The sequence below is a fragment of the Thunnus maccoyii genome, chromosome 16, assembly GCF_910596095.1.
Source record: "Thunnus maccoyii chromosome 16, fThuMac1.1, whole genome shotgun sequence".
Taxonomy (NCBI): domain Eukaryota; kingdom Metazoa; phylum Chordata; class Actinopteri; order Scombriformes; family Scombridae; genus Thunnus; species Thunnus maccoyii.
The window spans coordinates 8,325,939-8,342,263 of record NC_056548.1 but is presented as its reverse complement, the minus strand read 5'-3'; the positions used below and the strand labels follow the sequence as shown (position 1 = coordinate 8,342,263).

The window sequence follows — 16,325 nt, the reverse complement described above, 5'->3', positions numbered from 1 at the left end:
GTTTATGGGAATTTGACCTGTAGAGGAGTTTATATTCTACAATCACACACATGCAACACACGGTGGGTTTTGAAGGCTGACTGATGTTTTAAAACCATTAAATTTGACAGTTTTTCTACATAAAAATGGGTTGAATTGAAACATAATCAGATGTAATGCATAGCAGTGGAACACTGTTTATTGCATTACAGATCTATAAGTAATGTAAATAGGCAGTTTCATAGTGTCTACTGTTCATTTATGAAGGCAGATACATGAAAACATAAGGGCCCTGGATGTAATATGTAAAAACACTTCCTGTGATACATCTTTTATGTTTCCTTTTCATTCCCCAAATGAAAATACCAATAAATGAGGCTGAACATTGATGTGTAGTGCATCTGTGAAACGTGTTAAGACAAAACTTTGGCAAGCATCAGCCACATAAATCAAGGGGGGGAGAAAAAAAAAAAGACAAGAGCTTCAAATCCTCAAATCAATCTGCTGCCACTGTATTTCCACTTGTGTTAGAATCATATACAACTCATTTAGAGCGATTACAGTTTCAAAAACATTACATATCTCAAAAGAGATTGATTTAAACGTCCCTTAAATCTTCATAAAAGTCTTTTGGGATTCCATTTCCAAAAGTCCTCAAGCTCTTTCTCAGAGATTTATATAAGTAAATACTGAGTTTAAAAGCAACATGCCACCCCAAAAGGTCCATCTTAAAAAATGATCCGTAAAGTGCAATGTCACATTGAGCGTGATAAAAGGCTTAAAGATTTCAATAAATACTTTCTGTACAACATTAGTCCCATTGGGTTTGCGTCAGAGAGGATGAAGAGGAGGAGTAGTGGTCTGTCTGGTGCTGTTTCTGCCAGAAAGTAGTTACAGTTTATGGAGTATGTAGCTTGTTAAATACGGTCGATTTCTCCCAAATGTTACGCCTGTGATTTCATGCTTCTGTCCCCCTCCAACCAGTATTCTTCCGTCTGCATCTCCGTGAGCCGAGAAACCGTCCTCTGGAAGGCAAACATCTCCTCTTCTCCGCTGAAGATGGACAGACTGCTGGCGTCTTCCTGGTAAACAACAACAAAATTAAATTGTAGTTTTTAAGTGTAACTCAGGATAGCGTCATCTGTCTCTACAAAGGTTGGAGGTTTGATTCTCTCTGAGGCAAAACATGTGTGTATGTGGAGTCAGGCCTCTTTTACCACCACATATATCCAAACAAGAATTTAGACTTCCATCAGCAGGCTTTATCTGTGCTTCAAGACCTGTTCTCTGCCACTGGAAGAGTCGGACGAAGCCTGATTTTGCTGAATAATTAAAATTAATACTAACATTGCCTCCCTTGAATCTCAAATCACAAGGACAAATAGCTACCAAAGGAAGTTTTATGAAGTTTGGTCAAATTTTTTCAATGTGTATAAAGAAATAAACATTATTTTGTACCTGTTCTTCACTGTAATATTATGTCTGGTGTTGCATTATGTTTTTTTATGTGCTGGAAATGTTGCATTACATCAGTAGAAAATACAAGAAAATCAATGTGCATTATAGTCTTTACACCACTGCTTCTTCACAGCAGACATTTTAAGTCGTCATTGCAGGAAAGCTGTAACTCTGATGGCTCAGTAACATAAGCAGTGAAAATGAATAAAAAAGGGCAAGGACAGCACACTTAGTTTACTTATTTGTAATTCCCACATGGATGTTTCCTTCCCGAACAATTTCCCATAGCCAAAGTGACATGTGTTTCGTTCACAAAAATTAAATTCAATTAAATTGAGTACTAGTTGTGCTGTCCTAGCCCTTTTTAATTCATTTTCACTACTTTAAGGATTGAGCACCCTGTGTTATTATTGTGAGTTGAACACGTTGTATTGTATTTTTCAGTAACAAGAGTACACATTACCAGGACCTTCATAACAGGACAACTAAATATAATGCAGCAGTTATTGATAGTATTCATTATACCTGTGCTTCCTGTGCTAAGACGTGTCTGAATGTCTGTATGTATGTTAAAGGTCTATTGCAAGACATTTTCCCACATCAGAAAAGCTCATTAACACTGCAGATATGAAACTGTCACTGCGTTGAGTTGATGTCAGTCTGTTTTCTAGGACTAATAATATTTATAGGAAAGATTATTTTCATTATAGATTAATGAATAATTGATATATCGATCACAATTTCCCAAAGTCAAAGAAACATATGCTGTACAAATCAGTCCAAAACCCAAAGATCTTCAGTGGACTATTATGCAGGACAAAGAAAAGCAGCAAATCCACATATTTGAAGAAGCTGCAAATGTTTGGTATTTTACTTGAAAAATGACTCCAACAAGTTGCAGAATTGACAAATTGTTGATTGACAGGTGGATTTATAATTTCAGCTCTAGTTGTTTCCCTTGTTTCATACTATTCTTCTAAAAATAAAGTTTTTAAATCCTGAAATAAATCAGAACAAGCCTGATCGGTGCACTGGAAACAAGAAAAACAACTGTATATCTATATTCAGACAGAATAGATTTTGTACCTCTAACTAGCATGTTTTCATTCCTGATTGTTTGTCAGTTTGTTAATTAATTCGAATCACAAAAACTTGACAGATTTCAATGAAATTCAGTGGACAGGAAGATGAGGGTCCAGGATTTTTAAGGCATTTTGGGACATTTTCTCCTCCGTTTTTACACTGGCAGCTGTTCTTACTGGAATGAAAGAAAATCTGGGACATGTATTCCATGATTATCTAACTTTGACGTATATTTATTGCAGTTTTAAAATGACTCAACCTGTTATTATTAAAATAGGATTGTGCAGTCTAAGTGGAGGTACTGTATGTACTCAGGACTTTCAGACTGAATAACTGGTTAACACAGGATTTTTTTTGTGCTGTTACGTGTTTTAAGCTCTACTCACCGGCAGCCAAACACCTCAGCCAGCTTAATTACCTACATTTACAACTGCAAGTACACACCCAACATGAAAAACTGGTTTAGCTGTAAGAACAGAGTCTGAACTCTTACCCTTTTCAGCCCCAGATCGTCCATGAGAATGTGGCTCTCGTCATGACTGTGATCCCCCTCGTGTACAAAAATGTCCTCCAGCGGGTGATCGGCAAGGATCACCACTCGAACCTGAAACGAGGAGAAGATTCATTGTTAAATCATGAAGGAAAAGCTGAAGTCAGTGTTTAAAGTGTCCGTGCGGTGTACCTTGTTGTCATAGAGCGCATCCACGAGCGTAATGAGCCGCCTGGCTTGAGTTTTCTTGTTCAGCGTCAGCAGAGGAATGTGTCGAATGAAGACGGTGTCGAACAGCCTGGATATCTCAAGGTAGTCACTGGCCCCTAAAGGCTGAAACATCACATTCAAACACTGGATGTTACCTTATTATTCATTAAGCTTTCAAGAGCAGGATTTCTGATCTTCAATCACATTGAAGTGCGTCCTTTACTAGAACATTACAGGCTTAACTTACCGTAAACGTGACATTTCAATGTTTTTTTATATTAAATGTGATCAAATGTTATAAATACATCTGTCTCCATTTAGTTTAGTTGCCCCAGATCCTCTCCATCTCTATAGATTGCTTCAAACTTCTTCCACCTCTACAGACTTTATCATTTACACACATGTTGCAAAGCCAAGAATTATTTAACCCTCTGATCCAGTTTTTCATATGAGACCAAATAAGCTGAAGCTGAATTTCAGGAGATAAACAATATATCCAATTTGTTGTATTTGCTGCCACAGTGTATCAATAAAAAAACAAACAAAAATGGTCTTAGAGTTTTAATATTTTATGCAATATTACCATAATAAAGCCTCAATGAAGCAAGTAAACAAGCAGATAGAGAGTATGTGACACTGTCATACAGTCACATAGAGATATCAAGGGATATTTTAAGGCAACATGAGAGTTTATAAGGACTTTATAACCTGACAGCAATCTAAAACATCTGAAAATGCTTTGTCCCTAAATAAATAGATATCCTCACTGTCGAGTGTTCTTTTATTTTTGATATTAGACACTTAACACAACAATAATGTGCTGACAAGTGAATCAGTGTATCCTTGTTGGATACAATAGTAAAAGAAAAAAAATCTCAGAGCAATAAATATGACAAAGATGTTGGACTCACTCTATCACACAGCTCTTCAAAGGTACAGTCTGCAATGGTCCCGCACGCTTTGTTCAGACGGACTTTCCTGTTCTGGACATTCAGAGTTCTTGGTCGAGTTACTGTCAGGGGGAAAGTAAAATGTTAATCTTAATTTAAAAAAAAATGTTGCAATTTCAGCAGTAATACAGATAAAATGTTAACTATAGTATTTTTAACTCGACTTACTGTCATTCTGCTTAAAAGCCAGTTCATCAAACATCTTATCTAGAGTCACTTCTGCATCAGGCTCACTGGAGCTGCAATAAATAAAACAGGGGAAACGTTTAGAAAAAAAAAATTTATATGACTTTAAAAGTTTAAAAAAATGGGCTTGCAGCGACTGAATGAACTTCTTACAGAAAGTACAGTTTTCCAGCAGAGGGTCTGTTCCTTTTACGGTAGTCTATCCCTGAATCCAGGCGAAGAGTTTGGCAATATTTCTGCATGTGAGGGACAAATTGTCAACAACAGGTGCCTTTAAAATCCAGAGACAAAATTTCAATGCGCTCGTCACAGATATAGTTTACTTTATTTACCTGCAGCACAGCAATGAAAGGCACAAAGTTGACTCTCTGTAGCCCGTTTTTATACAAGTCTGAGGGAAAAGAGCGAATAAAATGGTTTGATTGTTCTGTTTAATCTTAACTTTGGCTATATTTGGCTGCATTATTATTATTACGTCATTATGAGGCATTTAAAATTGCTAAAAAAGACAACATGTTTAAGCAGTTGTTTTAATTTGATGAAAATTACACATATAAATCTTAGAGTTTCTTCTCTTTGTCACATTAATGGAGGCATACTGGTGTCTTTTTTAGATCATATATAATTAACTGAATCAAATTAAAGTTCTGTTGACATCTCAGGGACATTCAAAGGAATCTGGAAGTGTCTGAAGACATCTGGGAAGACACTTAAAGACTTTTAAAAGGATATGTTACAATACTTGCTGCTCACCTTCAGGGGGACGGTTAGAAGTGGCCACAACTACAACACCGTTCAGAAACAGATTCTCAAAAAGCTGCCTGAGAATCATGGCGTCAGCGATATCAGTGACCTGAAATATGTGTGAGAAATAAAAAAATCAAAGCATGAACAACACTGCTGAGGTTACTGATACTGTCAAACAGCACTGATACTGTGGTGGTAGAAACACTGAAAATCATTACCTGAAACTCATCAAAGCACAAAAGACAAGCCTCCTCACTAATCTCCTCAGCAACAGGAGCAATGGGGTCATAGGATTTGGCCATTTTTCCCGCTTTCCTCTTTGGCATACTCTGTTTCAGTCGATGAATCCCTTAAAAACAACAACAAAAAAAAGAACAAACATTAGTGTTGGATCTAGATCTGTAGAATAAGTGTAAGAATAAAGAAATAGACATAAATACATACATACAATAAAATACATAAATGCTCCATCTCTCCTCTCTAATCAGGGCTGTGAGTTCGGTTGACAAAATGTTCAGCTATACATACACAATACAGCAAAAAATACAGAGTGAGAGCAAAAATGATACTTGACACTTGGGAATAAGGGAATAGACCCTCAACTGTTTTGTCAGCAGTATGCATATCCTCTATAAGACATATGTAAGCTGTGCCTTAAATGTAACAAAACCGAGATGTGGTGACAAAAACAGGAAACACAAGCAGAGCTCAACAACCACAGCACTTTGTTCTACTGACTTTGAATAAAGACGACAGCCTTGTATGCAGATACAACATACGTACACTATTTCACTCCTACTGAAACGTGCCTAGGTGTTCTTAGAATAAAATGCTGCCACGTTTATGATGAAAGTGTGAAGGCCTGTGTTTCCTCTTGGCATTCTGAGTCATTTATGAAGTTCAGCTAAGTTGATGGTAAAAAAAAAAAAAAACACCTGGCTGTTAAAACATGCTGAAATTACAAAATTATTCTCAACATTTGACTTCTGACACAAAATATTGACAAGGAAGCACAGTGTCATAGATACAAAGACTTTTAGGTTAAGGAAACATACTTGAGACTGGATGTGAATTTATATTCACTGTACAAGTACAGATGTCATATTTAAATATTTTTATGCCATGTTATTGTTATTTATTATATTTTTTTTTGAGTCCTTATAGTTTAATCCATTGTACTCCATGTATATGTCACTATTATGTTTTCATATCATCTCAGGTGGGAGGAGAGAAGGAGAAGATGTGAACAGATGAGGGCTTTCATGGGTGTAAAATATTATTTAAGAATTGTTTTTTTTTGGTCACAATCCTGTTTATTGATACTCTCAATAAAAATAATGTGAGAGGGAAAAGATACAGGGCATCCTGCACAGAGCTGCAGAATCAGTGTGTTGCCTGTTATGGTGACATAATGACTGAGTGAATGCTGAATGAATGAGCACAAGTACAACAAGACACAGTGTCGCCCTCTGGTGGCACAAACTCTGCCTCAAATGTGTTTAAATGGCTTGAACTGAACACAAAAATGGTAAAAAAAAAAAAAAAATACATATATATATATATATATCTCAAGCTAAGCTCCGTCATTGAATTGGTGATGTAAGCAGTATATATATTTTTTCTGCATCATTGCTGAGTTTTTCAACAATTGATCAACAGTGACAACAATGAAGAAACAGGGTGAGGTAGGTATAAGACCTTTTTAACTGACAATGTGGACGGTATTTACAACTGGTGAAAATGTATGATTTTTTAAAGATTTCTCTGTTGTGTTGAACGTAGGGACATGCGTCTGTTATTTTTTTTTACCACTGCACCAAAACAGCTTTTACAGCTTGGAGCACATATTCTGGTTTGAGATTATTCATTTTATCATTCAATGCTGGCTTATCTGCCATCTACTGGCTTTGAATGGCGCTTTACATCTGAGCATTCTTGCTACAAACATGAACTGTACTCACTTTTATGCACATCCAACATGAAGCCGTGGAAATGAACCCTCTTTTTCTTTTCAGTCTCCACATGTGAATAAAACATGTCCATCACCATAGTTTTTCCTGTGCCTGAAACAATGAAGGTCATGTGAGGTTAGGATCAAACCTACACATAATACTGTCAAAAAAAAAGTAATTTAGATGTATGTCTCTCCTGCTCATATCTCTTACCAACATCACCGTAGATGTAGTAACCTTTTGGAGGTTTAGGTTTTGTGAAAAACTGAAAGATGAATAAAGAAAAAGAAATCAGAAGAATTCTGGTGCTACAAAATTATGCAAAAATAAATATAAGTCTACTGTGTAATAATAAAACAACTCTTTATCAACTTAGATAACAAAAAACAGTGAAGTTTAAAGGACGGGTTCACAATTTTCAAGTCTGTCTTAAAACAACAGTCAGGAATTTGATGCTAAAAAGACTGTAAATTTGGCAGATATCCTCTTGATATGACTAACTGAAGACTGCTGAAGCCTCATATAAAATGGTCAAGGTCACTTTTTTTTTACTTAGTAAAAAATCGTCTTGGACAAAGGGAATTGCTGCAACAACAACAATCACAATAAAAGCAATATAAGAAAAAACACATTAAATAAGAATGAAATGTGCAGGCCTAAGATGAAGAATGATCAGTAAAAAAAAGTCTACAGAAAAAAAAAAGCAAGGTACACACCTCATAAGCTTCAGATTAACTTTTAAATGACTGTGTGGACACACTGTGGATTTTGGACCCCATCCCTTACACTGAGAGTGCATTTGAAGGGGATCTGTTAATGGTCAACATGAACAGGAGGAATGATGACAGCGAGGAAAACGTCTTTCAGTGTTCATATGGACACCTAACTGTTGTTTTAAGACAGACTTGAAAAAATTGTGAACATGTCCTTTAATAGGAAAATGAAAACATCACGGGTTGTTTGATTTCTCTACCTTAGAGAAGAAGGATGTGGGTGTGTTGCTGTATCCTCTGAGTGTTTTGTGCAGCTTGTCCAGCGTCTGCAGCACCGTTTTCTGGTGCTCATCCTCCCGCAGACTCCCGTCTCTGATTAGCCCGCAGTAGTGATCCAGAGGCCCGCTGTACCCGGCGGCGCTGTTCCCGCTGTCCTCCAAAGCCTGCTGGGCTTTCACCGTGTAGCCTTTAATATAATAACAACAACACGGACAGTTCAGGAACTTCAGCTGGTTTATTTACTCCCTCGGACCTGCACAAAAACGAGTTTATTGATGCGGAAAGTTAACGATAATGTTGCTGCTGAGGACAACGACCAAAGGTTAGTTAAGTGACAGCTACGCTAGTTTGACAGCTGACAGGGCAAGAAAAACATAACAAGGTAAGTTTAAAAAAGGTTGAATATAGTAAATTATAGTAATAGTAAAACAGGTTTATTTTGAGAGTTTAAACTAGCTACGAGAGATGAATTAAAAGTAAACCTAGGTCGACTTTTAAGCAGTAGGTTAATAAGGTTAGACCAAAAAACACGTTTAACACGATCAATATCTAAAACGACTCACCAAAAAAACGCCTCACCTCGTTTGCAGAGGTCTGACAGAGATTTTAGCAGCTTTCTGGAGGAATGTCTCTCTGTCAGAAGACACCTAAAGCCCAGAGAAGCTGAGGGTGACATCTTTAGAGACAGCGGCACCCACACCGCCATCTTGGCTTCAAATTTCCTCAACATAACTTTATTAGCAAACGCATAAACGCACAAACACACAGAAGTGTTGTCGCTCTCAGCCGACAGGGGGCGACATTTATATTTCTTATTAAAAAACAACATTTATTATAATTATAATAATAATAATTATTATTATTATTACATTTTATAAACTAAGCATTATGACAATCAAAATTGGTTGCAGCAGTGCTGATAAATTCAAGTTTATTCACTTTTCAACAACAAGGCAATTAAAATAGCTTCATGTAGGACATAAAAGCCATTAAGACATCATATAAAATAAACACAAGGCAATAAAATTTTTTATATAAATGCGATTTTAAAAGAGTAAAATGAGATAAATCTTGAAAATAAAGAAGAATAAAGAATTGAATACAACTGATTAAACAGGAGAATAAAAAAATTATAGTGAAGTGCAATACATGAATAAATAGTTTTAAATATAATTGAATAAAATACAGTGGCAAACAAAAGTTTTGAGCCACAATTTGAAAAAAATCAATCTGAGATTTCCCGAGAAGAGTAAAAGTTATCAAGGCTCTTTATTTTTTCCTTTTCTAACATGTATTTTGTTAATGTTACTTAATAACAATTAGTTGATTGATTGATTAGACGATTGACATAAAATAAATCTGCAACAATTTTGATAATCAATGAATGATTCAAGTCAATTATCAAGTAAATATGCCTACCACTGTAAACTGACTATCTTTGGGTTTTTTGAGCTCAGAGAAATTGTGACCACCATTTTTTCCACTATTTTTGGAAATTTTATTACAAAATAATTAATTAAAAATAAATAAATAAATAAAAAGGTTAGTTGCAGCCACAATCTCAAGCTTGCACAATACACACACTCCACCTGCTTTGGCATAACACAGATTTATGACTCCATTACCCGCTAGAGTAGCAGCACCTACTGAAATACCCAAATGTATTAAGGGGTAAATGAATGTTGCGTGGTTTCAGTTTACAACAGGCTAAATTTAGAAAACATACACCTGTGTCCAAATCATTGCATGCAGCACCTAAATGTGAAATACTATATTGACTTGTTGTGCATCACTGAAATGAAAAAAACAATACAACTAACGCAAGAATATTAAAATATTATTAAAAATGCAGTGATGCAAATAAAGCAATTTCAATATACACACAAAAATGAAGATAAATTAGATTTTCACAGCATGTAATCACAAATAGACGAGGTAGGCAAACATTATTAGGGTAATTATACCATATTATTTAGGGCTGCAACTAATGATAATTGTTATTATCAATTAATCTGCCCATAATTGTCTCAATTAATTGTTTGGTACATAAAATGTCAGATAAATTGTGAAAAATGGCCACAAAAAAAATCCCAGATCAAAGTGGCATCTTCAAATTCCTTTTTTTTTGTCCAATCAAGAGACAAAAACCCAAAGATATTCTATTTATGGTGATGTAAAAAACAGCAAATCGTCACATTTGAGAAGCTGGAAACAACTTGAAAAATGACTCAAATGATTGTTAATCTCTTATCAAATTTGTCACTACTAAATTATATGTCAATCAACTGTTTCAGCTCTAATATGATTACATTTTTTGATATCAGATAACTACAGTTTGAATAAAAGCTACAAAGACTGGAGGTTTACAGTCAAATGCACACAGTTGGAGAAACCCACTATAAGAATATTATTCATACTTTCAGTTGAATATTCTCATTATAATTAACAGCAGAAAGTCTGTCCTCGGTCTAATTATACATCCACAGCACTGAGCTGGAGTTGCAGACAAAACATGGGAGGGTGTTATAAGGCTTAGAGGCTTGTTGCCATGACAACAGAGGAGCCCTTCTCCCTCTCTCTCTCTAATGCACACACTCTGTCACTCGCTCTCTGTCTGTCTCTGTTGTATACACACACACACACACACACACACACACACACACATATACAGTATTACAGTGGAGTCCGCCTTGCTTTGAGGTCCGTGCTCTGCTATTGGAAGCACGAAAAATATAGGAAATACAGCAAAGGAGCGCAGGGATACTCCTCCAGTCCACATCTGTTTTGGATGGTGAGTGCCTGCTGACCAGGATATTGTTTGTTTACATGCTGCATCCTTTGTGTTTCTGTGTCAAATCTGCCCTAAAACAGGATTAATTTTAAATGTATAAATTGCAGGTTCACTCTACAGCTGCTGCTGCTGCTGCTGCATGAGAGGTGTGCCACATGTTTCTTCTCTTATACCTGCTGCTTCTTCTTTTCCTTTTTTTTTTTTTTTTGTTTTTTTTAAAGATTAGGGTGGAAGCTGTCATCGTAATGGTAATTCATAGCCGGGTAGCCATGGTGAAGTCAATTTTCCCCCTCCCTCTGCCACTGCCGAATGCATTAGTCTAATGAGATGTCTGCAGCCTGTGTGCCTAGCAGCAGCAGCAGTGGCAGCAGCAGCAGCAGCAGCGGCAACAGCGGCAGTGTTAACCAAAAGGGACGAGGAAGAGCGGAGAGAGGAGGGGGGGGGAAGAGCTACATACAGCAAGAAAAAGATGGCTTTCTCTCCATTGTGAGGGATTTCGCTTATTAGTCACCTTTAGGCTTCTGGGATTTAAGAAAAAAAAAGGGCTTTGCTCCTTGGTTTTCACAATAGAAGACAGCAGGTAATAGACACCCTCCCCCCTCCTCTCTCTCTCTCTCTCTCTCTCTCTCTCTCTCTCTCTCCCTCTCTCTCTCTCAGGTTTATTGGTGTGTTATCAGTGCAGGATGGAGGTGCTGTTTCCTCCACAGCTCATGCATGGCTGCCTTTTGTGTTGTTCCATTATTATGGTGCTCTGCTAAATGCTGCTGCTCTCACCGCATTGCTCAGCTGAGTATTCTGCAGTCTCTTTAGTGTTTGGATGTTGCTGCTGATGTAAACCTTTCGCCAAGCCGTTCTGCTTCCTCTGTGTCTGCTCTAAATTGATGCTAATGCTGCTCTCTAACACTGTGGTGTGTAGCTGTTTAGAGGAGGAGGGGGGGTGGGGAGGGAGGTTAATGTGCAAGCAAAGTGGTATGTTTTTGTACGTTTCTCCTGCTTGAGCTCTCTGGTTGTTTGTGTCTCCTTTGTCTCCAGCTCCAAATGAGTGTACCTGCAGCAACAGTACAGAAATCAGACGGCAACAACAGTGAAATGCAATCAGCTGCAGTGGCTCCCTCCTTCATCCCCAGCCAGTCGGGGAAGATACCAGGCAGGAAGAGAGGGAGACCCCCGCTCCGCAATGTCGCCAAGATGGATTTTCCCAACCGGTATCCTGAATCCCTCCCTCCACTCAAAGTGCCAAAGAAGAGGGGGAGAAAGCCGGGCTTCAAGGTCAGCCAGATTATGGGGGGGGGGAATAGAAACGGGATGAGACTGAGGTCTGTGGATGCAGCATGTTTAAAAATGCATGTGTACACAGGCTCACAGGCTCCATAGCCCTCAGATTTGGTGGGACCCCAGTGTAACAGAGACTTTGATGCTTTGTTCAGCTGTAGTCAAATATTATGGAAATAATGCCATGTCAAAAGAGGAAGTCATTATATAGACAAATATGTCTGTTTTCTATTCATAAATACAAACAAAACTGCAGCATAAAAACTGCAGCTTTAAACAGATTTGGTATCCTGATTATTACATTCCTCCCTACATGATTTAGTAGCCTATGTGTAAATAAATGATATGCCCAAAATAAACACAGGAATGCAAAAACATTTCCTACTTCTGCTTACTTTTTCAGCTCAAACCTAGGATGGTGATGACGCCGTTGGCTATTTCTCCACCCAGCAGCACCCCTGAGCCCGATATGAGCTCCATTCCTCAGGATGCCGCCACCATCCCCCACTCTGCCACGCCCCAGGTGCTCACAGGTAGGACGGAAAACACTCTAAACACATGTAAGAAGCACTTTTATCTTTCCAATCCTCATTTAAAGGCACAAAAAGATCTCATAACTCACTACAAAAGTTAATAAAAGCATCAAACTCCTTCTTTTCTTTCCACATTTTTTACTTTTCTTTCCCATTCTGTCTCTCCCCCTGCATTAGTCTGTATCTACATCAACAAGCAGGCCAACACGGGCCCCAACCTGGACAGGAAGAAGATCCAGCAGCTCCCTGATCACTTTGGACCCGACAGGCCCTCCGTGGTGCTGCAGCAGGCCGTCCAAGGCTGCATCGACAGCGCCTTCCAGCAGAAAACAGTGTTCACTCTCCTCACACAAGGCTACGGTGGAGAAAAAATATCAGGTATCATGCAAACACCCTCCTTCAGGTGTTACTTTCTGGTTTTTACCACTTCACTGAGTAAAAAAAAAAAACATGCATTAGTGGGCGATTAATGACCTAATTTGCAAGAAATTGCATCTAAACTGAACTGCCGTTTAAAGCGGTCCCCCCTGTTTTGCTCCTGCAGCCACGTTTGATGGGAAGCAGCACCTTCTGAGCCTCCCCGTAGTGAACAGCATCGACTATGTGCTTCGTTTTCTGAAGAAGCTCTGTCGCAGCTTGCACTGTGAAAACCTCTTCAGTGATCAGCCCATTACCCAGCACAGTGGTGGCTCCTACCAGTCAGATGGTATTTATACGTTTTGCCTCCTCAGTAAAAGCTACTGTGCTGATATAAACAGATTCTTTGTGCTGATTTTGTTATTGATAGCCTTCATCTTGTCTTTAGCTGAAACATCTATGGCTGAGGACTACCATTTAGACCAGTCAGATGGTAAACGCTACTCCGTGGACCCCGGGGAGTCTGCTTTCAGCTCTATAAGCTCCTCTTACTCGCCAAAGTCCTCCTACGGGTTTCGTTCATCACAGCAGTTCTCCAACGGCTCGGCCTCCATGAGCATGTGCAGGCAGTCGTCCACCAGCCCGAACACGTTCCCTGAGAGCAACAGGACAGGTGAGAGGTTGTCATAGGACAAAAAAAACAGAGATTTATATCCCCTGATGAGTTAAAGTAAAGCTGATTTGTTTTTCCAGGAGGTTATAATGCATCTCCAGAGTCCCAAGAGTCCAAGGCTCCACCCAATAAGGACCCATCCACCTGGTCTGTGGAAGATGTTGTCTGGTTCATCAGGGATGCGGATCCCCAGGCCCTCGGCCCTCATGCAGATGTATTTAGGAAACATGTAAGTCCCCTTTTTCATTGTGTTCCTGACAGGCTGCCTCGTTAATGAACTTCCAGAATGGAAATCACATCAGCTGGTCACAGATTTCTTTCCTGACTTCCTCTTCTGCTTTTCCCAGGAGATCGACGGAAACGCCTTGTTACTCCTGAAGAGCGACATGATCATGAAGTACCTCGGACTGAAGCTGGGTCCGGCCTTGAAGCTTTGCTACCACATCGACAAACTAAAGCAGACCAAGTTCTGAAAACCCCCTACATGATATTCCTTTTTTTCTGTCTCTCTCTCTGTCTCTCTTTCACCCAGAAGGGTCAAATCCAAAAGTACATTTTGCTGAAGATTTCCATAATGTCATGTAGTGATAATCACAAGTTAAACCGTCTCTTCTTCTCTTCTCTTCTCTTCTCTTCTCTTCTCTTCTCTTCTCTTCTCTTCTCTTCTCTTCTCTTCTCTTTTTACTTACTTTACCTTTGGCACAGATTTTGAACTAAAAACGCACCCTTCATAACGTAACCAGTTAAGAAGGCCAGTGTAAGAAACCGTTTCAAGTCTCACAAACCTTCATGTGCAGCACATCTGTCAGCTGCATGCAGATTTCATTATATATATAAATATATATATAAAAAAATCATCATCTGACAAGAAATGTATAACAGAAAACACTTTATACCTTAAGGCTACTCTCACTTTCTCAAATCTCACAAATATGATCTTGTTTACTCGTGTTTACCAAGCTGACAAACATATTTATAACTGTACTGAAAAGCAGTGCATTAAATACTACATTGCTTTTTTGATTGAGAGGTTTTAAAAAAAAAAAAATCATTTTGATACTATTTTTTCACATTACTGTGCAACAAAGGAGTAATGTTCCCATTGAATTTCTTTTTTAATTATAATTTTAATATTAAAGAAAAAAACAGTATAACCGAAATAAAACATAGCCTACATAGACAGACAGTAGCTCTCTTGTTAATATATATCTATAAGGAAAAACGAGAGCATCGTGAACGTGATATATTTATGTTTCAATATGCAAGATTGTTAGATGCCAATTATCTCCATAGGCTCTCCATGTATACTCATAAGGACGTTTTTTTAAAATTCATATGTTTCTATGTTTTTATCAAGCATCAGTGTTGATACAGAAGTTGTTAAAACACACCAAACACTTAAATGTTACACTGAGAAAACCGAAAACGACCATGTAAATGGGTATATAATATAGTATTGCTTTTGTATACCACTTTTGGTGTACAGTATGCATCCTTTTTTAATCAATTAACCTTTGTAAGTGAATGCTGCTGTAAAGATATTACATGTAAGCCATGCCTAGTGAGATCAAGCTAAGGTGTTTTATTTTACAAATCATTATGAATAAGAGTTTTAGAGAAAGCTGAGTGATCAGTACTCTGCGCTGGTGCTAAAGTTATCTACGTATTTAACTGTTTGCTTTTGTGTTTGTGAGATGTAAAGGAAATCTTATGTGTATACTGTACTGTATGTGAGTATTAAATTAAGAAATCAAGTAATCAGAGCTGTGGGTGTGTGTGTGTCAGACTTTTTATTTCACTGCTTGTATGAGTTGTTCTCATTTGAAAGGGTATATTTTTGTGTGTTTTGGTTCATTCAACAATGGTTATCTGGTTTTCTGAATGTATCCAGATTTAGATCCACACGTCTCAGAATAATTCTGTCTGGGAGCCTCATCTGTGCTTCAACACACATGATTTAACAAAGGTGACCTATATCTCCCAAACTGGTGTCCAGGGACCTCCAGGGGTCCTTGCGGGGCTGCCCAGTGAAGTTAGGAGCACTTCTTTACTTCTGCACCTGCTTCAGATTAACATACTGAGAGAATCACACAGGTTTCACTCCTTCTGTGTAATTCTGGTGAAAACTAACAGCAAAACTCTTCCCACGTGAAGTTATTGGAGGCCTGTGGTTCATTTCAGATCTATTTAAGAGTTCTTTGGCATGAAATTGTTTGGGGTTTCTGGCAGGTATCATCACCAGGATTCAGTTAAATGAAATGTAACATTAACTTGTTTGAGGTGCCACAGAGCCAAAATGAGCTGCTGGGCCTCTATTAACCCCCTCTCTTTACATTGTTTACATTTCTCTTCAAATGTTACACAGCCACCACATGTGGTTATTTGATTAAACATGATAAATTCAGGAATATGCACCATATATCAGCTTATATAATAAGTCACACGGCCTCAAGATCATGTGGTTAAGCAGTACCTTAACTTTATCATGTCAGCAGATAGTTGTGCATATTCCCAAACAAACGCACAGTTCATCAAATTATCACAGACTCTTCGCTACTGGACTGTAGCTTTCATTGAAGACACTGATGTCACGGCCTTGCCATGGCTGAATTAACCTGTAAAAACTTGCTGTCAGGCTCCTGCTGTTGCCTC

General features: G+C 38.1%; 2 protein-coding genes across 5 annotated transcripts; one reads left to right on the top strand and one right to left on the bottom strand.

Moving 5' to 3' along the window:
• Positions 1–461: 461 nt before the first annotated feature.
• afg1la (AFG1 like ATPase a) lies at positions 462–8,792 on the bottom strand. The gene is made up of 13 exons (XM_042437166.1): positions 8,627–8,792; positions 8,029–8,234; positions 7,269–7,320; positions 7,065–7,166; positions 5,322–5,452; positions 5,110–5,209; positions 4,689–4,747; positions 4,510–4,592; positions 4,339–4,409; positions 4,132–4,232; positions 3,203–3,343; positions 3,014–3,124; positions 462–1,061 (listed from the first exon to the last, which is right to left on the bottom strand). The coding sequence occupies exons 1-13, from the start codon at positions 8,775–8,777 to the stop codon at positions 924–926; spliced, it is 1,446 nt and encodes a 481-aa protein (XP_042293100.1). The 5' UTR covers positions 8,778–8,792; the 3' UTR covers positions 462–923.
• On the top strand, positions 8,241–15,431 carry LOC121914111 (sex comb on midleg-like protein 4). 4 transcript variants are annotated; one of them, XM_042437178.1, is made up of 9 exons: positions 8,241–8,369; positions 10,946–10,984; positions 11,871–12,107; positions 12,514–12,643; positions 12,821–13,021; positions 13,188–13,349; positions 13,449–13,673; positions 13,754–13,902; positions 14,021–15,431. In XM_042437178.1, the coding sequence occupies exons 3-9, from the start codon at positions 11,877–11,879 to the stop codon at positions 14,144–14,146; spliced, it is 1,224 nt and encodes a 407-aa protein (XP_042293112.1). In that variant the 5' UTR covers positions 8,241–8,369; positions 10,946–10,984; positions 11,871–11,876; the 3' UTR covers positions 14,147–15,431. The 4 variants fall into 4 exon arrangements, with proteins under 4 accessions (XP_042293112.1, XP_042293109.1, XP_042293110.1 ...); XM_042437175.1 differs by having other exon boundaries at positions 8,241–8,429; XM_042437176.1 differs by lacking the exon at positions 10,946–10,984.
• The last annotated feature ends 894 nt before the right edge of the window (positions 15,432–16,325 follow it).

Excerpts from the sequence above, each read along its gene's own strand:
- LOC121914111 (XM_042437176.1), top strand. The coding sequence starts at position 11,877 with ATGAGTGTACCTGCAGCAACAGTACAGAAATCAGACGGCAACAACAGT. Across the intron at positions 12,644-12,820 it reads CACGCCCCAGGTGCTCACAG|TCTGTATCTACATCAACAAG; the intron begins GTAGGACGGAAA and ends CCCCTGCATTAG. Across the intron at positions 13,674-13,753 it reads CCCTGAGAGCAACAGGACAG|GAGGTTATAATGCATCTCCA; the intron begins GTGAGAGGTTGT and ends TTGTTTTTCCAG.
- afg1la (XM_042437166.1), bottom strand. The coding sequence starts at position 8,777 with ATGTTGAGGAAATTTGAAGCCAAGATGGCGGTGTGGGTGCCGCTGTCT. Across the intron at positions 7,167-7,268 it reads CTACATCTACGGTGATGTTG|GCACAGGAAAAACTATGGTG; the intron begins GTAAGAGATATG and ends TCATTGTTTCAG. Across the intron at positions 3,344-4,131 it reads TTGAAGAGCTGTGTGATAGA|CCTTTAGGGGCCAGTGACTA; the intron begins GTGAGTCCAACA and ends GTGATGTTTCAG.